The sequence below is a fragment of the Cryptomeria japonica genome, chromosome 4 (assembly GCF_030272615.1).
Source record: "Cryptomeria japonica chromosome 4, Sugi_1.0, whole genome shotgun sequence".
Lineage (NCBI taxonomy): Eukaryota > Viridiplantae > Streptophyta > Pinopsida > Cupressales > Cupressaceae > Cryptomeria > Cryptomeria japonica.
Genome location: NC_081408.1, coordinates 573,915,008 through 573,940,092, shown reverse-complemented (window position 1 = coordinate 573,940,092; position 25,085 = coordinate 573,915,008). Strand labels below are relative to the sequence as shown.

The following is a 25,085-nucleotide window of genomic DNA, read 5'->3' as shown; positions in this document are numbered from 1 at the left end:
CAAGGAAGGTTTGACGCATCTCAATACCGAGCGATTAAGAGATATTTAATGAAAGTGACAAACTTTGTACTGGGTTATTCGATGATCATTCAAGGCATTGCTAAGTGCGTTGCTGTTCACTTAATGTATTGTGATTAAACTTCAATAAAGAAATGTGACTTGGGGTCACCTTCATTTCCAAACTCAATAAAATCATTAAGTGAAAGGCAACGAAAGTCACAAATTTTTAAATGCAATCCATTTAATAGAGATCGCTTAAACATGTGATGAGGTACGAGCCTCTTTGAGCAATTATACCTTTTAGATTGATCAAACGATTTGATCAATGTGACATCAACTTTGCCTTCATATGTGCGGCTATCTGATCATTTGATACCAGTGATCTACATTTTGGCCATGACTTTCAACTAGGAGGCGATTATTGTTTTATTTTCCACCAAGATTACAAGCTAAATAGTGTGACTAAGAACAACGATGCATACCCAGGTAAAGGCGAATTCATGTGACGGGTAGCTCTGATTCAAACAGCTACAAGGACCATCAAGAATAGTGAATTGTTTTCATGAATCGATGAATTTGTCAAAAAGAAGAACGATATTCTGGTTATAGCAAATTGAAGCCCAGCGCTCCCCATTTTCAGATATTTCTTACCAGCAACTTCATTTTGTCAGCAATTTAGATAATCAGTTCGTGTTTTGAGGTGATTTTAAAATGATATAATTTTCAGTTTGTGAAGGATGCGATCAGCTAGCACATCATTGACTATAACCTTCACTCAATCTGGGCTACATTCGAATTCATGGTTATACAGTGAATTATATCTGATTGAAGAGAGTGAATTTATTCACAACTCTGAATTTGATTATCAGATTTAATTCTGTCAGGATAATTGCTTTCTTAACAGTTCGAACTAATTTGATATCCTCAACAATCAGCGATTTTCTTTGAACTGTCCAAGATAATGCTTTGATCTCATTATTATACCACAGCAACCTTATAGCGAAATCGTTTCTAGGGTGGCGACTTTGCAGAATTCATTCCAATCAGCGATTTGTGTTTTCATTCATTCCAGGTTCCTGATCCTTGCATCAAAATACATTGTTATCTTGGCATTAGTTTCAACAAAGATTTTTATTTTTAGGCGATTTTTTATCCAAACAACATATCAAAAAGAGATTATCCAGCAACTTTGAAAGGTGGTGAACTTGTCACATCAAATTCATATAAAGGAGACGGCACTATTTTGAATGCCGATTTACATCTATTTTTATTATTTTGTTCCACTTGCAGGTTGGAGATCGGTTCACTTGATGACTTGATTAATGACAAAAATCAGATTGTAGCTTATTGTGATTTCGATCACTGCATTCTCTTGATTATAATATTGAGGGCGTCGCTTAGAATTGCAAGATTTTTAATAAAGTTTTCATCCCTAGATAATCGATTACATATTCGCAAGCGAATATCATTGCGTGACACTAATTTAGTCAATTTTCGTAGCTAGATGGAAAGTAGCATCGTCAAGGCAGCTGGCTTCCCTTTAGCAACACTTTGCAATGAGCTCACCATCGAATGCGCAAGACACTACGATCTCGATACTGCAGTAAATGGCGACAGATTGAGTTGTCACAGATAAGCGAAAACAAGAAGTTTTACAAGAAAGATTAGCGTCACCCAAGCCAGTCAATGACGCAGCGGATACTGACACATACATAAATATTGAAGATGAAGATGAGCAACATGTGACATCTAGATCTCCTCGCTGAGAAGGGAAATAGGTGAAAGAGAGACAAATTGTCAAAGAAAGTGATCGTCAAGCTACAAGATCATGCAAAGAGAAGTAGGATCAACGCATTTCAAGGCATGATGAGGACCATGTATAGGGGATGATAGGGTCGAATGCAAGAAATTGCTGTGATGAACAACTATCAACATCAAAACAAAAGATAAGTGTGAGCGCCATGCACTCAAGAAGAATTTTTACAATCTTGAATTTCCTTTGGAAATCCAAGAATCTTCGTCAGTATAGCCAAGTGAAAGCTCATTAATGTAGGTGATCGAGACAAAACGCTGATTTCAAAAGAATTCATCAACATTAGAAGGTCATCATGAGCGGAGTCATCGCCACATCAAGCACTCGCACATGTTGAGTATCAAAAGATATGCCACATTCAATTGCACACTTGTGATGAGTTACAAAGATTAAGCAAGTTGAGGTGGCAACTATTCATCATTACATCCAATCACATTATTTCAAGGGAAAATGAACCTAGCTCATCCAGATGACTACTACAAGAGCACGAAGATTGAAGTACCTACCCTCATCATCTATTGGATGGATTTTGTAAGAAGGAAATGTGTCCTATCAAATGTAAATATATCATTGATGAAGCATTTAATACTTTGTAATGGGTTCAACAAACCCTAATTAGGGTTTCTATCTATCGATCTTGGCCATTGAAATGTAATGAGAGCACTATAGAAGGCCTCACTTCTTCATTTGTAAGGTTAATAGTTAGTAGTCAATAGACATTAGATAGATAGTATTTTAGAGTAGAATAGAAAGAGAAGGCATTTAGATCGTTGCTAAGACATTGTTGCAAAAGACATGTTAACTTCATTGAAGAAATGGTGAATTCTATGTGTTGATTCAACAATTTGCATGGTCTCTATACTTCTCAGTTTCATTTCAAGTTATTTAAATGAATGGAAGAACTATGTGTGATCAATGGCGAAATTTGTATATCCATACTACTAAAACTTTGCTAATGGTAAAGTGCCTTGAATTATCAACTAGATCCCTATTAGCCCATACTTAACTTCAATTATCAATCCTTCATTGATATGCATCAACATGGTGGTATCTATGCTTGTGGTGGTGATTTGAAAATCATAAAGCTTTCCTTAGAAGATCGCACTAGCCTTGTAGAGATGTTCGTTGCATGTCGAAACAAGACTTAGTTAGAGTTTCATCAAAGATTGTCCATTGCTCTTACATTCTTGGAGTTAGAATTAGATCTCTCTTTAACCCTTATCTTTTTTTTCATTTTTTTAAAAATCAAATCCTTGAAGTCCCATGTTCTAGCAATATCCAAAGCAATTCGAGCATTTAGGTATTCAACATAAGTCCCCTTGCAGGTACAACAAATCACATCAATACCATTGAAGCTATCTGACATGTTGAGACCTAACATAGAAGAACCTTGGAGTCATCTCAAGTGTTCCTTCGCAGATCTTCAACATTTGAGAGTCTTTCTATCAATAGAGGACAGAGTACCATTGGTATTTTATTTTGTTTTTGATAGTGCATCAAAACACGATCAACACAACCCAATTGAAAAAACTAGTTTGACCTTCCTTATCCTCCCTCACCACAACCTCTCTAGGCCCCAGAATCCACCTCAAAGGAGCTTGTATCTTTACCCACAAGGGTCGCCTTTTATGCTTCGATTGAAATTTCAATGTGAAAGACCAGATTCTATTGATCCCCAACAAACCCAATGGGCTTTCTAGTCACTTTTTCCTTGGGCACTTTATTTCCCTGATATTTTCCTAGTGGGGGAGTTTTCTTTTCACACCAAAGGTAGAGCCCAGCCCAAATTTCTTATTATATCTATCCGATGATGGGGTATAGGGGCTTTACCCTTTTGAGCAGAGCCTGGCTTATAGGAGTCAGGAACTAACTCATCCACATTGTTGTCCAATCTTTGTAAGGTAGTGATCCTTCTCTGGGTTGTTGCACTTTGTTGTATTTGAGTAGCAAGCTTTAGATATTATGTGTGAATGCATGTGAAATCCGCACTGTAATATTTACACATACTACTGTGGTGTTTCATCATATTGTGGGTAGGTTGCCATCGTGGTTTTTCCCTTAATCAGGTTTTCCATGCCAAAAATCCTTGTGTTAGGTGTGTTTTCGATGTGAAGTTTGTCTTTTCTATTGTTGTTCCTAAGCAGATCTAAAGTTGAGGTTAATTTATTTGAGTTCAATGGTGAAAACTGATTCACTCTGCCCCCTTCTCAATTTTCCTGTATTGTTGTTGTGTTACTGCCAACATAGCCCTAGCTACAATCCCTAAGGAAGAGCTCTAGGCACTAGAATTCTGTTCCCTTGTTGTAAAAGATTGACATAATGATGTTTGTACCAATGAACTAGGCCAACAATGATTAAATGACTAAATATAATAGTATGTAGAAGATATAGAGTGGAGGACAAAATTAGGAAAAAAATATAAGATGGAAACATAGAGAGGAACCTAATACTAAAATATAAAGTAGAATATGTCAAACAAAAATATTGGCTGCCCTATTCTAGAGGTGACAAATGATTTGCGGGACAACTAAAAATGGAATTAGGAAGCTCTGTACACTTTTCTCCTAAAAATTTGGGTCAAATTAGTAGGATAGGGGCACTAGTAATCCTAGTCTATGGGTTTTCATCCATTAAAAGGATTGCATTATCTATCATTAGCTACTATACTCATATTTAGCTTTCTTACTATCAAAGCTACACCCGCACACAGAGAATAGGAAAAAATGGGTTGTGTCATATAGGGACTTACCTAAGTCAAACCTAGTGTTAGTGTTCCCATTTCTACAACAACTAATGATATGATAATCCATGTGTCCTTTCAAGGAGAGAGGATTAACAAATGATGGATCTTGAAAATGACAAGATATTACCTTAAGTATGAAATCCTATCATGTAATCTCACAAAAGGCTTGATGTGATGCTCATGAACTCCTACAAAATTTTAGAGTTTTCTTGCAACATGATATGACATAACATACTTGACAATAATTGTTGTATTAGATTTGAATGCTTAGACTCTTGAGTTTTGAGCTCCTTAAATATTCTTGATTGATTATCCTTTTAAATATTATAAATTACATGTTTAGAGAGTGTTATAATGTTTGATAGACTTTGAAATAGTAAAGGAAGTTTTATTTACATAAAAATAACACCTTTTAGAAATAACATTTAGAGATAGGCTTAGAAAGAAACTTTGATTGATGTAAATTGTAAGGTCAACTTTTATCCCTTGAAATTTGAGCCCATTTTTCGTTTACCACTACTTTCCTTTTGATGGATTCTTGTCTTTGGCTATCAAAGTTGAACCTACACTCTAAATTTTATTATTCGTATTCTTTTTCCTCTCTTCTTCTTGTATAAGGATACCTACCAAATTCTCAAATGGCTCTGGTGTCTTTTCCCTTGCAACTAAAATAGTAATGAAGACATGATAATCACTAACCATTCAATTAAATGTAATAATTACTAGATCATTACTAGATACTTGTTCACTAATATCAACTAATTTATCCCTTAACTCATTAACTTTGGATAAATTATCACTAATAATTTCATTTACTTCCATTTTGATTGAAAGTAATTTATTGTTTCAAAATAAAATTCTAAAGTGTTTGTAATCTCATACAAACCTTTCAAAGTTATCCACGTACCATTAGAAGTAGTGATATCACTTATATGATAGATGACTAAACCCTTTACAGACATCCACAAAAGAATATTAGCTTTGGATTCTCTTCTCTACCAATCTTGAATAGAAGATTGAGGTGCAGTAGGTTTGACCTTAGTACCATTAACACTGATTCATGCATTGTACCCTTCCATTAATGTCTGCATCTTGAACTTCCAATTAACATAATTGGAACCATCTAGCTTATTCGAATATGTTAGATAATAATCTGTGAGATTTTTCATATTAAAAAGATTAAACAACAAAAAATTTACAGGTCTCTTCAATCAATTCTACCTTATTTTAGTCTTTTCTTCGAAGGATGTTAGTTGTTCAAACTCTAATAGATCCTCTTTTCGTTTATGGGAAGACATGATGCCCAAACTCCAAAGTGATCATTTGGCCAAGAACAACCTCTTATCACCAATAGCAGCGAGAATCTTTCCTCTTCCAATTAATCACTATGTTTTAGAATGACACATATGGATTCCTCAAAAATGTAATTACAATTATAGTAGCATATAGCTCTATCTTTGATACCAAATTTAAAAAATAGATCATAGAGCATGAACAAAAACTCACAAAGTAGAGCAGCTGAAGAGCCTGTTAGTTTATGCAAGAGCAAACAAGCTATATTTCTAGTTGCATAATGCCTAAATAACTTCCTAAGAATCTGCTACTTACTTTGGCGACAAACTACTGGAGATTGATAGGTAGCTAGAAATATTTGATAGCACAATGAAGATATTTGAAACCAAATAGAACACCTCCAGTTGTTTATTGATACCTAATGCACATTTAATTATACATCAAAAACAAATGTATAATTTTGTTATGAGTTATTCTAACAAATTAATCATACTTTATCCACTAAATATTTACTTATTATTTCCTCCTCTACCTGATGATTTTTATATATTAAGTGGGGAAGAGGCCCAACCCATTACAGTTCCAAATCGAAAACCATAAAAAAAGGCTTGGATATCAAGCCCATCAAACATAGGCTCAAAAAAGTGTATAAGAACTACATATTGGAAATGGTCATGTCCACAGATAGAAAACTGAGAATAATAAAAAAAACTAAATAGAACAACACTAAAAATAGGTTCACACTATGTCATGTAGTCTCAATCCTCTAGCATTTGGTCCAATGCATATTCCTAGGGAAATGACACATTAATCTATTTTCCCTTGGCCTTGCCTTCATTATTTATCACTGCCTCCTTTTTCTTCTTGTTTATTTTCATCTTCCTACCCACAATCACCACTCCTATGACAAACTTCTTCATTGGGTCAAATATCAATATTCACCAAGTTCTCAATTCGTATTTCCAAACTTGTAATCTATTTCCTATTCTTCTCACAACCTAAACAGTTTTGAGGGGTCTCCAAATTTTTCACTTGAGCTCCAAGGTCTTCAAGCTTAGCTGTCAACACCTACTAATTCTAAGAAGAATTTCCTTAATGTTAGCTTTCGTCCCCCTAACTAATTAATTTGTAAATTAATCAAATTAATTAATTTTAGCTTCCATCCCCCTAACTAATGAATTAATTAGTACTTTCTTTGTTGATTAGATCAATTAATTTTTACTTAATATTTTTGTCAATTTTAATAGTGCATATCCATACTCGAAGAAAGAATTCTCTTTTCCTCCAACCAATTAACTAATCGATGCTTTCTTAGGCTAATTAATCCCTCTCCACCATTTTTATTTTAGATTCCTAACAACAAAAAATAAGGCCTAACAACCTAGTAAACAATTTTATTTAGCATTTGAACAACTTTAACACTTTTAATAATAAAAGCCCTATGGATTTCAGCGAGCTCCTCCATATCACTGGCTTTGACTTGCTTAACTTTATCCCTGCTACAAGTTTGAGTTGAAGGTCCTTGATTGTTCTAGGTCTCACCTTCCAAGACGGACTCCTTCACCTTACCTTTGCACTGCAAACCGAAATGGAGGGGGAAGCATGTGTGGCCGAGGGAGAAACATTAAGAGATTGAGCTTTTTCGTTTAGCATCCGAAGACCCTCTGTGGTGTTAGGCATAGTTGTTCTTCTCACTTCAACAATAACTCTCATCTTCTCATTGACCTTATCCAAAGCCATCTCTAGGTAATGAATTTTAAATTAATCAAATTAATTAATTTTAGCTTCCATCCCCCTAACTAATGAATTAATTAGTACTTTCTTTGTTGATTAGATCAATTAATTTTTACTTAATATTTTTGTCAATTTTAATAGTGCATATCCATACTCGAAGAAAGAATTCTCTTTTCCTCCAACCAATTAAATAATCGATGCTTTCTTAGGCTAATTAATCCCTCTCCACCATTTATCAAATCAATCCGAGCCATTGAAATGTAATGAGAGCACTATAGAAGGCCTCACTTCTTCATTTGTAAGGTTAATAGTTATTAGTCAATAGACATTAGATAGATAGTATTTTAGAGTAGAATAGAAAGAGAAGGCATTTAGATTGTTGCTAAGACATTGTTGCAAAAGACATGTTAACTTCATTGAAGAAATGGTGAATTCTATGTGTTGATTCAACAATTTGCATGGTCTCTATACTTCTCAATTTCATTTCAAGTTATTTAAATGAATGGAAGAACTATGTGTGATCAATGGTGAAATTTGTATATCCATACTACTAAAACTTTGCTAATGGTAAAGTGCCTTGAATTATGAACTGTATCCCTATTAGCCCATACTTAACTTCAATTATCATTCCTTCATTGATATGCATCAACATGGTGGTATCTATGCTTGTGGTGGTGATTTGAAAATCATAAAGCTTTCCTTAGAAGATCACACTAGCCTTGTAGAGATGTTCGTTGCATGTCGAAACAAGACTTAGTTAGAGTTTCATCAAAGATTGTCCATTGCTCTTACATTCTTGGAGTTAGAATTAGATCTCTCTTCAACCCTTATCTTTTTTTTCATTTTTTTAAAAATCAAGTTCATGAAGTCCCATGTTCTAGCAATATCCAAAGCAATTCGAGCATTTAGGTATTCAACATAAGTCCCCTTGCAGGTACAACAAATCACATCAATACCATTGAAGCTATCTAACATGTTGAGACCTAACATAGAAGAACCTTGGAGTCATCTCAAGTGTTCCTTCGCAGATCTTCAACATTTGAGAGTCTTTCTATCAATAGAGGACAGAGTACCATTGGTATTTTATTCTATTTTTGATAGTGCATCAAAACACGATCAACACAACCCAATTGGAAAAACTAGTTTGACCTTCCTTATCCTCCTTCACCACAACCTCTCTAGGCCCCATAATCCACCTCAAAGGAGCTTGTATCTGTACCCACAAGGGTCGCCTTTTATGCTTCGATTGAAATTTCAATGTGAAAGTCCAGATTCTATTGATCCCCAACAAACCCAATGGGATTTCTAGTCACTTTTTCCTTGGGCACTTTATTTCCTTGATATTTTCCTACTGGGGGAGTTTTCTTTTCACACCAAAGGTAGAGCCCAGCCCAAATTTCTTATTATATCTATCCGATGATGGGGTATAGGGGCTTTACCCTTTTGAGCAGAGCCTGGCTTATAGGAGTCAGGAACTAACTCATCCAAAGGGGCATAATTAGAGTCATCCTTATTAGACACATCCTTCTTAGAAATAATTCCCTTACACTTAGAAGAGGAATTTTTACGAGTTCCTAGGTGGAAGGCATCTATGTTACAACTATGTTGTGATAAAATTAAATGCAAGACGCTGACTCATCTCTATCTAGAAGGACACCTAGGATAACTAACATGAACAATATTAAATGATTGTGTCATATGACAACTAAGTTATCCTAAGTAAACTTATCATGTGTGATTAGGTGCTAACTAAGAACTTGTTAGGAAATATCCATATTCACACCCATATCATACACACATCGCAATCTCAAATATTTTTCAACAAAGGAATAAAACACCATGTGCCCTGCTCTCTACTACAATTGAACCTATTCCCATTCAAATGTTAGGCAAGGGAATTTCATATCTTTGTTTGCATTGATAAGCTGATGATCTCATTTCCTTACATAACAATTTATACCGTAATTTTCATGTTTTAAAAAAAAAATAGTTTTCTTTAAAAAATTATACAATGCAACATTGCAATGAGAATGAAATAATTTATTGAAAACATTCATATGTAAGTGTTTCATGATGTAATCCATATTTTTTATTGGTGAATGTATAAATGATTTCAACATGTTATAAGCAATTTACGCTTTACTGTTAAAATTTGTATTTCTTTGTCTACTTTAAATTTTAAAATGTGAACTTTTTACATCAACCTATTTTTTTTTTTATAAATATGCATAAGACAATTTGACAAATGATGGTATAAACACTATTAAAAAAACGAAATGAAATAATGCTAAACAGGAACATGAATAAAATATAGTGAACGGTGATTAACAATAATAATAATTGTGAAAAGACATGCGAGCCTCATGGTTCTGATATGGCTGGCATAGATATATTTCAAATTTTATAGAATTTACCTAACCATTGGGAAGTTAGTTGATTATCGCCCATTTTATAATTACGGAAGTAAACATCCAAAAAAGAAAGTTAATATCGCCCACTTCATAGAGATTATCGAAGAAAATGTTTGCTCATAATTTTTCTTTTATTGATATTTGTTTAGTAATGATCTCCTGTAAATAGCCGGCATTGTGCTTTCAAGAAATACAGTGGAGAAATCGCTCGCGTTGGTTTATACCTAATGACTATTCTTATGCACTTATTTTTCATTTCTTATTTATACTTGAGACTATCGTAATGCGACGCCATTTCTGCTTTTCACAATGATTCAGAAGACGTTGAGTTTGTTGATGGTGGCTGCCATTTTTGCTTCTCCTGTATCTAGTCAACCCGGTGAGTCCTAAACTACTGATTAGCCTTTCCGGGTCCCTTCTACCTATATTATGAAATACAAATATCTGATATGTGCTTATAAAATTGATCCTCAAAAAGGAGCTTGACCACTTAAGGTGATATGGGATGGCAACCTATGGTTAGAAGAAGAATAGTCCAAGATTTGATGCAACAAATTACACTCTTTGGAAGAACTAGTTAGAATGTCACTTGGGATGCATTGGTGAAGATTATTGGAAGATTACTAAGAATATATATAATGTTCTTCCAAATGGTCCTACAACTCCGAATGAGATAAAGGAAGTTGAATTCAATATCAGAGCTAAGGAATAATTGTTGAGTGCCTTGTCTGATTATGGGATGACTAATGTGATAGATTTGCAGACTTCTCATGAGATCTAGAAGAAGCTAGAAACTTTATATTAAGGTGATAGCCATGTTAAATTTGCTAAATTGCAAAGCTTGAAGGGAAAGTATGAGATGCTAAAGATGGGTGAAGATGAGACAATTACATCTTTTATGCAGAAAGTGAATGAGCTTGTGTTGAATATCAGATGTGCCAGTGGAGTGTTGGAACAATTAGAGATTGTTTCTTTAAAGTGATGAGATCCTTGCCTCCCAATTACAAGCACGAGGCTTCTTCTATTGAGGAGATCTAGATGGTGATAGATGTGACTAGAGACATGCTGATTAGAAAGCTTGCTGCCTTTGAGTTGAGTGAATTCGGTGAATCCATTCCTAAGTTAGAATCTACATTTAAAGCTATTATTTCTAGGAAGCAAAAATATAATCGGAGAGAAATTTATACAAGGGTGTCCAGTTATGTGAAGGAGATGAGAGAGCTTGAAGAGCTTGAAGCCCTGATTACCAGAAGGTTGCCTAAAGGAGCTGGTAAGTATGAAGGAAAATTGCCTCAAATGTTTTTCACATAATAAGATAGGACATTTTTCCTCAAGGTGTTCAGAAAGAGTTCCTAAGAAGCCATTAAAGCCATATAAGCCTAAATATCAGAAGAAATTTTATTATCTTGCTGATGAAGGTGTGACAGATGATGAATCTAATAAGGGAAATTTAGGAGATGAATGGGTGTTCATTGCTATTAAGGAAGATGATCCGATGATTGCTGATTCTACTAGCTGCATTAATGAGCAAAAAGCTTTGGCTTCTAAAGTTGAAGAGAAAGATGAATGGGTTATTGATAGTGGTTTCTCTCATTATATGACAGGTAATAAGAGTAAGTTTGTGAGTATGGAAAAGTATTATGGTGGTGTAGTAAGATTTGGTGATAACAAAGCTAGTATAATTTGTGGTAGAGGTTCTATTTCTCTTGATGGTAAGCATAACATTGTTGATTTCTTATATGTAGAAGGTCTAAAGCATAATATTTTTAGTGTTGGATAGATGGTTAACAAAGGTTATGATTTGAAATTCAAGAATGGAAAATGTAAGATCTTGAGTAGCTCCGAAATTGAGATTACATTAGGTAAAAAGACTAAAGGCAATATCTTTCACTTGAATGTTAATGGTAAAAGTTGTTTGATTTCTCAGATTGATGAAAGTTGGTTATGACATAGAATGATATGTTATTTGAATTTTGAATGCATGTTTAAGATAAGTTCTACTCAAGCAGTGAGAGATCTTCCTAAATAGGTAAAACCTACTAATCCGGTATGCAAGGAATGTCAATTAGGGAAGCACACAAGAGTTACTTTCAAAAGAAGACAACATACTTCTAATAGAATATTGGATCTTATGCATACTGGTTTGTGTGCTCCTTCTAGAGTGAGAAGCTTGGAGGGTGACATGTATTTAATGTTGCTGATTAATGACTATTCAAGGATGATGTGGGTTAATTTCTTAAGGGAAAAGTATGAAGAATTGGAGAAGTTCAATATTTTCAAAGTTATGGTAGAGGCTAAGATTGGATTGAAGCTAAAGTGTCTGAAATCTGATAGAGGTGGTGAATTTACTTCCTGTGAGTTCAATGCATTATGTGAAGAACATGGAGTGAAGAGACAGTTATTCACTTTATGGACCCCTCAACAGAATGGTGTTGTGGAGAGGAAGGATAGAACAATTTAGGAAGTTTCTAAAACAATGATTATTGAAGAAAATGTTTCGCATATCTATTTGAGAGAAGCCATGAGTTATATATACATTTAACCAGGTCCATATCGAAGGTGATACCGATAAGATTCCTTATGAGTTGTCATTTGGTCATATTCCTACAGTTAGATATCTCTAAAATTTTGGTAGTAAATGCTATATCAAAAAAGATGAAGATCTAGGGAAGTTTTATGCTAGAAGTAATGAAGGAACTTTTCTTGGTTATTCTACTAAAATCAAGACCTACTGGTGTTATAATACAAGATTGACGAAAATAGGTGGCAGTGCTAATGTGAAAGTTGATGAAGGTAATGAGAGATAGATCAAATGTGGCGGATATGTTTTAGATGATCAAGATGTCAGTTCACATAAAGGAAATCAAGTGCAGACCCAAAATCAAATTCAGATTGTTCTGGAAAAGCTCGAGAATGAAGGAGAAGGTATAAGTGCTAGTGCAGAAGTATAAGAGCTCAAGAGTCTAGAAATCAGGAAAAATCCTAAGACTTGCAAGTATGTAAGGTTGAATAATTCAAAAAAATAGATCATAGGAGATAAGAATAGAGGTGTGATGACTAGGAGAAGAATTGTTGAAGAGTATTTCTTGATTTCTAAGATTGAACCTAAAGATGTTAGTGAAGCATGCAAAGATGAAAATTGAGTTAAAGCAATGGAAGAAGAATTGAATCATATTGAAAAGAATAATACATGGATTCTTGTTCCTAGACCTAAGGATAAGAATTTAATTGGAACTAAATGGGTGTTTCAAAATAAATCGGATGAAAAAGGTGAAGTTGTTAGGAATATAACAAGACTTGTTTGTAAGGGTTATTCTCAGATGAAAGGAATTGATCTTGAGGAGACTTTTTCTCTGGTAACTAGAATTGAAGCTGTTAGATTATTTATTATTTATGTTGCTTACAAAGATTTTAAAGTTTATCAGATGGATGTCAAGTCAATCTTTCTTAATGGTGTGTTGGAAGAGGAGGTTTATATTGAAGAACTGGACGGATTTCAGTTGACAGATCAGAAATATATGGTTTGGAAATTCAAGAAAGCACTATATGGATTGAAGCAAGCCCCAAGAGCTTGGTATGGTAGGTTGGATAAGTATTTGATGACGTTGGAATTCAATAACGGTACTATTGATAGTAATTTGTACTTCAAGATTGATCATGATAACATCTTGATTGTTTACGTTTTTATTGATGACATTATATTTTATGAAAATGATGGTTTGTGCAAGAAGTTTGTTGATGATATGTAGAATGAGTTTGAGATGTCTATGATTGGTGAAATGAAATTCTTTTTGGGATTGAAAATTACTCAGTTGGATAAAAGAATTTGTATATCACAATCTAAGTATGTGAAGGAATTGTTGAAGACTTTTGGATTAGATGATGCAAAGCCAGTTTGTACCCCTATGGTGACTGGATGTAAGTTGACAAAGGATGATGATTCTCCAAAAGAAAATCAGACTAGTTACATATCTATGATTGGTGAATTGGTGTAGTTGACTTAGAATAGATTAAATATTATGAATTTTGTTTGTCATGTTGCTAGATTTCAAGTTGATCCTAAGAAATATCATGTTGTTGATTTTGAATGAATTTTCAGATATTTGAAAGGGGCAATTGACTTTTGTTTGTGGTATCCTAAATATGATGATTTTACTTTGAGTGCTTTTACTGATGTTGATTGGGTAGGTGATGTGGATGAAAGAAAGAGTGCTAGTGGTGGTTTATTTTTCTTGGGTAAAAGATTGGTTTCATAGATGAGTAAGAAGTAGAATGTTATTTCTTTATCTACTACAGAAGCTCAATACATTGTTACCACTAGCAATTGTACTCAGGTGGTATGGATGAAGCAAATGTTGAAGGATATCAGAGTTGTTTTTTATAAGCCTACTGCTATATAGTGGGATAATTAAAGTATTGTCAATATTTCTAATAATATGGTACTGCATTCAAAGACTAAGCATATATCAATCAAGTTTCATTTCTTGAGAAAGAAGATGAATGAGAAGGAAGTCAGATTGGATTAAATATCTACAAAGGAACAAATTGTAGATATCTTCACAAAGCCTTTACCTAAGGATAGTTATGAGTATATCTAAGAGAATCTAGGGTGATGAGAACTAAGATGCATGGATTTGGATCAGTCTAGTAGACTTCATAGAGATATCTTGTGATCCAAATTGATGAGTGAGGCTGCTACTCAAGGGGAGTACTTAGTGTCGTGGTTCAATTGTTTAGATTTGTGAGTTTGTCCAAAGGGGAAGAGATTATCTAGTAAGGGTGAGAGAATCATGATTTGCATATGTTCCTTTTGCATTGATGTCAAAGGGGGAGAAGAGCATTTGAAAAACTACTGTATCATGTCCTAGATCTTAGGGGAATATTGTTGAGTTATGAGGAGATTGTTGATAATTGAATTCTTTCTTTGCATTGATTATTTTTTACATTCATATGTTTCCATCAATGCTAAAGGGGGATATTGTTGGATATTCTTGAGAAGTTTGCTGGAATGATGTGTTTTCATTGATGTCAACATATTCTTGTGTATTCTAGTGTTGCAGTCAGATTAAATGAGTTGGTTTGGCCAATGTGTTGTAGTTGACTTGTTACAAATTAAAGGGTTTTGAGATAAGTATCTCTAGTTGATTTGACTCAAGTTTCAGAGGTCGGCATGGTTATTTGATTGAGTTATGAGATTTGGTATTGAGGTTGGTTTTCTATTGTTTAGTGTTGATCAGTGTTGTAGAGTTTGCTCCACATTGCTCTAAAATTGCAATATCTTGGTTTGTAGATTTGGAAGAGTATTTGGGACATTCACATGTGTCCTCAATCTAGATTGTTCATGATTTGGTGGTCCTCAAGTGAATCTTTCAGTTTCACAGTATGTATGGTTGATGTTATTGAGATTAGGTATAATGATGATGAAGATTCTGGTAAGTGGTGATGTTGTGGTTGTTTCTGTGGTAATTCATGATTCTTGTGGATGTTTCTATATCGTGCTCCATCTGTGTTGATGGTTTGCATTAATCATTATGCTCATTATGTAATATTTCTCTGGTATGTTCATGTTATGTGGTGTTCTTGATCGGCCGAATGATTGTACCATGTTCCAAATGTTTGAAGCATAATTTTTGAAGGTGTTGCATGTTTGAGGTGGTGATTTAGGTCCATACTATGTCTTAGCTAGCATTTTTTTGGTCTGAATGTAATATTGTAGCATGTGTGGTTATGTTCTTGTAATGTGTAATGAGCATTGACCTGACCTTGAAAGATAGTTTGATGAATTGTATAAATAAATGTAATAATCATGTGAGAGATGTATTTGTGTGTGAGAATGATGATTTGATGTTTCAGTAGCAGAGGAGAAGTACGAAGAGCTTTGAATAAGTGTGAAAGAGAATAGTTTGTGTTATGTGCTTAACTGGAACTCTAAGAAGGCATAAGGAGATATTGTTTTATCAGTTTATGATACTCTAGATGTAATCTGAATATTTTTGTAAGGTAGTGAGCCTTCCTAGGGTTGTAGCCCTTTGTTGTTTTTGATTAGTGAGCTCTAGGTACTGTGTCTGAATGCATGTGTGCATTCCCCATTGTAATATTTCATTTATTCCTAATAGGGCATTATCTCATTGTGGGTAGGTTCCCATTGTGGTTTTTCCCTTAACCAGGTTTTGCAAGTCAAAAATATTGGTTTTATGTGTCTTATTGATGTGGTGTTGATTTGTTCTTTTATTCTTAATAATCAGATCTGAAATTTTGTTTGAGTTAAGTAGAGTTTGTGAGAAAATTGATTCATCCCCCCCTCTTAGTTTGCTGCATTGTTGCCAATAGAAGGAAGATGAGGAACACCTTTTATCATCTCTTGGGAACTAAGATGATGGAGAGATCAAGAAAAATGTCCATATCTATAATTCTAGAGAGAAGATAAGTACATGGTTAGGGGAGCATGAAGGAGAAGAAGCCATTCTATGAGCAATGAAGAGTCATGCATAAAAATGATTATAGCCTATGCACAAACAGGAGTGTATGAAAATTGTAGACCCATGTGCGAAGAGGATTACAACCATATGAGAAAGATCAAGTACATTGTAAAGGAGAACCACATTGAAAATTAGCAATGGTGGAGATTAGCCATGTTGAAGATGATGTGAGAAGTATTCCTTAATCTGCAAGACTTGTCTTCTAGGTATATTGTGAAGAAATAAGGTGATAAAAGGCAGATTTCTTTTGAATGTTGAATTTGTATGATGTTTCCAGTAGCATTTTTTAGTAATCATGGTGATCATAATGTATTTCTAAATAGTATTGGTTTTTATTTTGCTTTGTTAGATGCTCCTCAAAATACTAGAAATTTACAATTGGATGAGCTTATGTGAAAAGAACTTCTAGAATATTTCATTTTTGATGTATGCTTTCAAGCACAAAACAAAATGTGTGCATCTTGAAGAGGGTTATGATGTTGATGATGAAGACAAGGTAGAATTCCCATATAGTGTCCCTATCTCACAACATGAACCTATTGTGCTCTCCTTAATTATTCTTATCATCTATAGAAGAATGTATTTATCTTTGTAAAAATGTGTACGTCATTACACTACTAATAAAATTCCTCTTTTTCTGTGAAATATATTTTATTCTGGTGTTTATCATGTCTACTCCAAAGATTCTACTTTCAAATGCACAACTTCTTAAAGAATCCAATTATGCTGCATGGAATACTAAGATGAAAACAATTCTTCAGTTTGATTAATTATGGGAAATTGTTAGTAGAGCAACTACATGTCCTAATAATGTCAATAAGAAAAAGAAGTTTGACAAGGCTAGTATCAAAGCCTTGATGTTAATTATAAATAGCATCACTGATGAAGTTAAACCATATGTTCAAGATATAACAACATAAAAGGTGGCTTGGGATGCACTTTCCACCATCTACTAGGCAAAGAACCAAACTAAGATTCTCCATCTTTAGTCTATGCTTCATACACTTAGTATAGAAGCTGGTGAGAAAGTTGAGAGCTTCTTGTGTCATGTGTCTTCCCTCCTAGTAGAGCTTCTTGGCCTTGGTGAAAAAGTAAAAGGCAAATTGCTTGTTCGAATCACCTTGCGAGCTCTTCCTTTGCAATTTCAAACATTTGTCCCGACTTTGAATATCACCAAAAAAAAATAATCTTTTGAAGAATTGGTAAATCTTATTTAATATGAAGAGGCCTCAAACCTATAGTCTCTCAACAATAATGAGGAAAGAAGTCTCAAAAGGGAGCCTCCATAAAGAAGACTCTTCTCAGAAGTAGCCTTCACAACCTCAGTAGCCTCCCAGAGTGAATTGTTGGTGTCACATTTGTCATATGACTAACACAAATGATACTAATCATTGTTGGTACAATAGCTTTACATAAGGAAATTCTAGTAAGGAAGGTCCATCTGGTCAAAGTCATTCTAGACAATCTAGGGCATATCCTCATCACTGACAACAAAGAGGACATATTTCCACATAACAAGATGAGGCATTTGATTAAGATACACCTAATGCTGCAAATCATGGTGTTAGTTAGAACTTAGTTGTAGTCCCCCAAACCTCTCAATCATCAAGGGATGTTTGGTTAATTGGCTCTGATACCAACTAAAAGAGTAGATAGGATGAAACAAATGTCATCTGATGACTTGTATTATGAACAACAACCAATATATACAAGAAAAAAATAACTGATCAATCATAGGAAACTGTTGAGGAACTAGTGGCTATTGAGAAATGAGATTGACAAAAAAAATGCAAGAAATCACACTAACAATACCTTTCTCAACTTGGAGATGTCTTGTCTCTTGAATGCCTCAATGAAAGAACCTTTGGCTTCTCTACACATTATTATGGGTATGAGAATAAGTTCATTATCCTACTAAAGTAGAGGATAAATTTAGTGTTGTAAATTATATACTTAAAAATTTTCATACTAGGTTTGGACCTGCTTTGATGAATGTGCCAAATTTATTTTTGATTGTACATAATTTTGGGACCATTTCCATAAAATTATCTTGTTACTCTATTCACCACCTTTTCTATGGTTCTTTTTTTCAGGACTAGGTCATTCAACACCCCTATATAGGCAATTTGAGCTCAAGTTTCGAAGAATAAAAGTCAACTTTGAAAATAGAAATAATTTATATTACTCTACCAGTCTTCTCCCACAACTAATCCTAAAATGATGTAAGTTTCATATAAATACAATTTCCTTTCCTTTTTCAAAGTCTAGCAAGTTCAATTTAGAATTATATCATCATAAAAATCAAATTAAGAATAAATTTATATTCATAGAGAAAATCATTCAAGCATACAAGTTTGTTACAACAATTATCATCTATTACATTATGTTTCTTCATGGTGAAAGTATGGTTTAACAAATAGTAAGACTTACCCCATCATATCAAGCATTGTGTAAGATTCCATGCAAAGGGTTTCATAGATAAGGTAATATCATTTTCTTTTAGCATTTCATTATTTCTTTAGGCTTTTTCCTTACAAAGACATGCACTATTTTCATCATCATAGTTGTTGTGGAGGTAGGCACAACAACATGGGATTTGACTTAGGCAAGGCCCTATACAAGACAATATTTTTATCTCATTTTTTCTATGTACAAGGCTAAAGTTAGGAAATTATAATGACTAACATAGATGACTAACATAGATGATACTAATCATTGTTGGTACAATGGCCTTACATAGGGAAATTCTAGTAAGGAAGGTCCATCCGGTCAAAGTCATTCTAGATAATTGAGACGATATCCTCATCACTGACAACAAAGAGGACATATTGCCACACAATAAGATGAGGCATTTGATTAAGATACACCTAATGTTGTAAATTATGGTGTCAATCAGAGCTTAGTTCTAGTCCCCCAAACCTCTCAATCATCAAGGGATGTTTGGTTAATTGGCTTTGATACCAATTAAAAGAGTAGATAGGATGAAACAAATGCAATCCGATGACTTGTATTATGAACAACGGCCAATATATACAAGAAAAAAAAAACTGATCAATGGTAGGAAATTGTTGAGGAACTAGTGACTGTTGAGAAACGAGAGTGACAAAAACAATGCAAGAAATTACACTAGCAATACCTTGCTCAACTTGGAGATGTCTTGTCTCTTGAATTCCTCAATGAAAGAACCTTTGACTTCTCTATACATTATTATGGGTATGAGAATAATTTTATTATCCTACTAAAGTAGAGGATAAATTTAGTGTTGTAAATTATATACCTTAAAAATTTCATACTAGGTTTAGACCTGCTTTGATGAATGTGCCAAATTTATGTCTAATTGTATGTAATTTTGGGACCATTTTCATAAAATTGGTTTGTTACTCTATTCACCATCTTTTCTATGGCTCTTTTTTCCAAGACTAGGGCATTCGGCTCCCCTATCTAAGCAATTTGAGCTCAAATTTTGAAGAATAAAAGTCAACTTTACAAATAGAAATAATTTATGTTACTCTACCAGCCTTCTCCCACAACTAATCCTAAGAAGATCTAAGTTGCATATAAATACAATTTCCTTTCCTTTTTCAAAGTCAAGCAAGTTCAATTGAGAATTATATCATCATAACAATGAAATTAAGAATAAATTTGTATTCATGGAGAAAACCATTCAAGCATACAAGTTTGTTACAACAATTATCATCAATTACATTATGTTTCTTCATGATGAAAGTATGGTTTAACAAATAGTAAGACTTACTCCATCATATCAAGCATTGTGTAAGATTCCATGCAAAGGGTTTCATAGATAAGGTAATATCATTTTCTTTTAGCATTTCATTATTTCTTTAGGCTTTGTATTTAGAAAGACATGCACTATTTTCATCATCATAGTTGTTGTGGAGGTAGGTACAACAACACGAGGTTTGACTTAGGCAAGGCCCTATACAAGACAACATTTTTTCTCATTTTTTCTATGTACAGGGCTAAAGTTAATAGCAAAATGGTTACATAAGTGGAGAGTAGATAGTTACAGGTTGCAATAAATTTTAAACAAATAAAAAGCCATAGACAAAATTGACCTAGAACCCCTATAATACTATTTGAGCTAGGTTTTTGGAAGATAGTGTTTTATAACCTTCTAAATTAAATTTCAAATCACATTTTTTAGTTTCAAACAATTTCGGACTAGGGCACCCAACACCCATGTCTGACACTTTGTATTCAAAATTTTAGATCCATATTTCTCTTTGTATCTTTGTTCTAGATATGGCTTTTTGTTTCTATTATTCTTTCTATATCTATTTTTAATTACTGAAATAAATTATTTTACTATCATAACTCTAAAGATATACACAAAAAGCACAACCACAATTCTTTTGCAACAAGGGAACATAATCCCTAGTGCTCAACTCTCCTATTAAGACTATAGCTGAGCCTTTTCGTATTCCAATGTTATGCAAGACATTTTGATATCTTTCTTTTCCTTTGATAGGCTTAAGATCTCATTTCCTTACATATTAACTTTTAATATATGGTAATTTCCATGTTTTTTAAATTTTTAATTTTTCTTTGAAAAGTTATACAATGCAACCCAATAATGAGAATGAAGAAATGTATTGAAAACCTTCATTTGGAGGTGCATCATGATGTATTCCATATTTTTGCTAGGTGAATGAATAAAACATTTTAATGTATTGTAAGCAATTTATGTTTACTGTGCAATTCACGTTTCTTTGTCAAATTTGGACTCTAAAATGTGAATAATTTTTATCCACCTCTTTTCATACAATTAAAATGAAATAATCCTAAACATCAACATGAATAGAAAATATTGACAGGTGATTAACAATAATAAAAATTGTGAAAAAAGATGGGAGATTTATGGCTGTGATATGGCTAGCATAATTATAATTCAAATTGATAGAATTTATGTAGCCATTTGGAAGATACGAATGCCGTAAGTATATTTGAAATTGATAGAATTTATGTAACCATTGGGAATTTGCACAACATTGGATTGTACCATGCAATACGTGAAAAAAAAACCATTATCGCCCTATTTACGAAAAAAACGTTGCAGAGAAATCGCTCCCGTTGGTTTATACCTAATGACTGTTCTTGTCCTATTATTTTTCATTGCTTATTTATACTCGAGACTGAGAGAATGCAACGCAATTAGATTAGGTGATTGTTCTGCATAATGATTCGGAAAATGTTGAGTTTGTTGATGGTGGCTTTAATTTTTGCTTCTCCTGTATGTAGTCAACCCGGTAAGTCCTTAAATTCTGATTAGTCTTTTCGGGTCCCTTCTGGCTATATTATGAAAATGCAAATATTTGATATATGTTAATAACATTTGCAGGATTCATTAGCCTCGACTGCGGAGGCACCGAAAACTACACAGATGATGCTGGAATACAATGGATGCCAGATGACCCTTACATCAATTCTGGACAGAAATTTAATCTTTCAAATACTGCTGTTGGAGGAGAAGGATCTAGGCAATTGACCAGCCTTAGAAGATTTCCCGAGAAAAGGAAAAGTTGTTACCAGTTAACGCCAGTGCAGATTGGAACAAAATATCTTCTCCGCGGAACATTCTTTTATGGGAACCATGACAATCTCAGCTCACCTCCAAAGTTTGATCTCCTTTTGGACGCCGACGTTTGGGACAGATTGCCATTTAGTGATCCAAAAGAATTAGTTGTTCAGAGAGAAATCATTTTCATGGCAAAGTTCGATCCAACTAATGTCTGCCTTGCCCGAAATAATCTGAGTATTGGATCACCCATCATTTCTTCTTTGGAACTGCGACCTCTCAATCATAACATGTATTGGCCTGTCAACAGAGATTTTTCACTATTGAGGATAGTGCACAGAAACTATGCACCTCAAGGTTCTAGCGACCTCAGGTAAGCTTTTCCATAACATACATAATCTTCTGGTAGAAATTTTACATGTTAATTTATTGGCGAATATAGCAAAAATCCGGAAAAAGAACTCACAAGCACAGAAGATTCATAATCGTCGTTTAAAAGTAAAAATGAAGTGCGTTTTGCAGATGGCAACAATTTCGTATGTTTATTATGAAAATTTATAAGGGAAATGTTAAGGTAAATCTTGATTAATACTGTATTTATGAAAAAAAGTGGTAAATATTGTTTTAGTTTATTATTTACCATTAATCATCTTTTTTTTTTTTCTTAAATCTTTGATAAACAGGTACCCGGATGACCAATTTGATAGACTTTGGTATCCAGCTTCACTACACCTTCCACCTATCACAACCAGTATGGAAGTATCTATGGGAGTGGCTTATGACCAACCTCCATCTCTTGTCATGCAAGGAGCAGTAAGAAGCAACCTCAACTCCCCCTCTGTGATAGATATACCTTTCAAGTTGAATGCGCGTAATGGATACCTTTATATTTCTGCGTATTTCGCTGAGTTAGAAGCTGATTTGAATGCAACAAGGCTTCGAGAATTTGACTTCTTTCTAGATGATAAAAAGCTTAATAGTGATCCCATTCAGCCCAAATATCTGCAATCATCAAATGTATCTGTCCTCGTACGATATGGCATTACTAATGGTATAGCATTTCGCTTCCAAGCAACAAATCGTTCTACTTTGCCTCCAATAGCAAATGCTCTTGAATGGTATCTTCAAAGTTCTCAAAATCAACAAGGAACATTCACTAAAGATGGTATGTATCAAATATTTAGATGACACATAAATAGTAGTTAAAAAGACATTTTAGCATGAAGGCTTATCTTTTATGTTATCTAATTTCCACTACAACGTGTCTATTAGTTTTCATTTTATTTAGATTCCTTTATGTTCGTAGTCTCCGTTTTCTAATTCGAACGGAGGGCATTCTATGTTTAAAATCAATATTATCCTAGAAGACAAGTATATTGGACGTGAAGGTCACACATTTGCAAGCAAATGTCTTCCTTTTGTTGATCAATGTCTGTGGGCCAGTTTCCCCTGCTTCCAAACGTGCTTTCTGGTCGGACCTAGATGGGATGATTTCTCAGTATCTGGATCAAAATATTCTCATAAGAGGGGACTTTAATGCCATTAGAAGTTCAAAGGATAAAAGTGGTGGCATTTCGAGACTTGTTAGATCTTAATAGGACTTTAATGCCTGGATGGATAGAAATGGTCTCGTTGAGATAGACTCGGGTGATAGTATTTTCACTTTAATCGCATGCAAGGGTTTATTAATATAGCAGAGAAAATAGACAGATTCTTCTGGCTGGGAGATCTTTCATCATTTTCATTTTCTTTAGACTGTAATGTTTACCTTGTTCTAGCTCTAATCATCACTTGCTTCTTTTGTCCCTTCAAGGTGATTCTACATTCATAAAACCACCTTTTAGATTTTAGAATATGTGGATGAAGGACTCAAATTTTCTAAATCTTATTGGTCAATGGTGGCAAGAAGTTAGCTTTGAGGGCATTAGGCTTTTCTGTTTTGTGTCAAAATTAAAATATGTTAAGAAGAAATTACTGGAATGGAATGGAATGCTGCTCATTTCAAGAATATCTTTGTTATTAAAAGGGAACTGGAAGTACAAATAGAGGATTTGAAAGAGAATGTTATCAAGGAAGGCATGTCGCAGACTATGTTTGTCAAAGAAAAGCAATTTTCGGCAGAGTATGAGGGTATCCTCTCTAAAGAGGAAATCTTTTGGAAACGAAAATCAAGGGAGAGTTGGCTACAGGCTGGGAACAAGAACACCAAATATTTTCATAATGTTACTAGGATTCAGAGGAGTATTAATAAAATAACCAGATTGGGAGTCCAAGGCAATTGCATTATAGAGGACCCACAGGTTATAAGAAATGAAATCGTTAATTTCTTCTCTAATCTGCTAAACAATATGGATGTCTCTGACTTAAGGGAACAAAGGAAGTTCCTCTCAATAATTCCAAAAGTAATTTTAGATGCTCAAAATAGAAAACTCAATGAAAGCATCTCTATGGAGGAGGTGTTCACTACTCTAAATTAACTTCCCTCGGACACTTGGCCCCAGGCCCAAATGGCTTCCCCACAAGCTTCTTTAAGAAATGTTGGGAGATTCTAGGGAATGATCTAGTGGACGCGCTAGAATCCTCAAGAAAATTAGGAAATATTCTAAAGGAGACTAATAATAATTTTATAGCCCTTGTCTCAAAGAAAGACAAGGCAGTTCGATTAGAGGATTTTAGGCCAATCTCGCTCTACAATACAATATATAAAATTTTCTCAAAGTTGCTGATGAACAGTTTGAAACCTCTGATGGATAGCATTATTTCAGAAGAGCAAACATGGTTTCTTCCAAGTCGTTCAATTCTAGAAGGGGTAATTATAGCTCAGGAGGCAATTCATACTCTTTAGAGCATGAACATACCTGGTATGATTTTTAAATTGGACATTTCCAAAGCCTATGATAATGTGGAGTGGCATTTCTTATGCAAAATATTATAGGCTTTTGGCTTCAATAGGCAATGGGTCAACTAGATCTTCCAATGCATTTCCTCTCCAATACTTTCTATTTTCATTAATGGGAAACCAGAAGGACTCTTCTCCTCCTCTAAAGGCTTATGCCAAGGAGATCCAATCTTCCCA

At 34.1% G+C, this 25,085-nt stretch overlaps 1 protein-coding gene across 1 annotated transcript; it reads left to right on the top strand.

Annotated features, from left to right (window-relative positions):
- The first annotated feature begins 11,032 nt into the window (after positions 1 to 11,032).
- On the top strand, positions 11,033 to 23,604 carry LOC131071038 (probable LRR receptor-like serine/threonine-protein kinase At1g05700). Its single transcript, XM_058006737.1, has 4 exons — positions 11,033 to 11,264; positions 21,833 to 22,382; positions 22,693 to 23,174; positions 23,453 to 23,604. The coding sequence occupies exons 1-4, from the start codon at positions 11,033 to 11,035 to the stop codon at positions 23,602 to 23,604; spliced, it is 1,416 nt and encodes a 471-aa protein (XP_057862720.1).
- Positions 23,605 to 25,085: the final 1,481 nt, after the last annotated feature.

Bases quoted from the DNA above. Each gene is read 5' to 3' on its own strand.
- LOC131071038 (XM_058006737.1), top strand. From the start codon at position 11,033: ATGGTGATAGATGTGACTAGAGACATGCTGATTAGAAAGCTTGCTGCC. The intron at 11,265-21,832 runs GTAAGTATGAAG...TAACATTTGCAG, and splicing joins AAGGTTGCCTAAAGGAGCTG to GATTCATTAGCCTCGACTGC. The intron at 23,175-23,452 runs GTATGTATCAAA...TCTGTGGGCCAG, and splicing joins AGGAACATTCACTAAAGATG to TTTCCCCTGCTTCCAAACGT.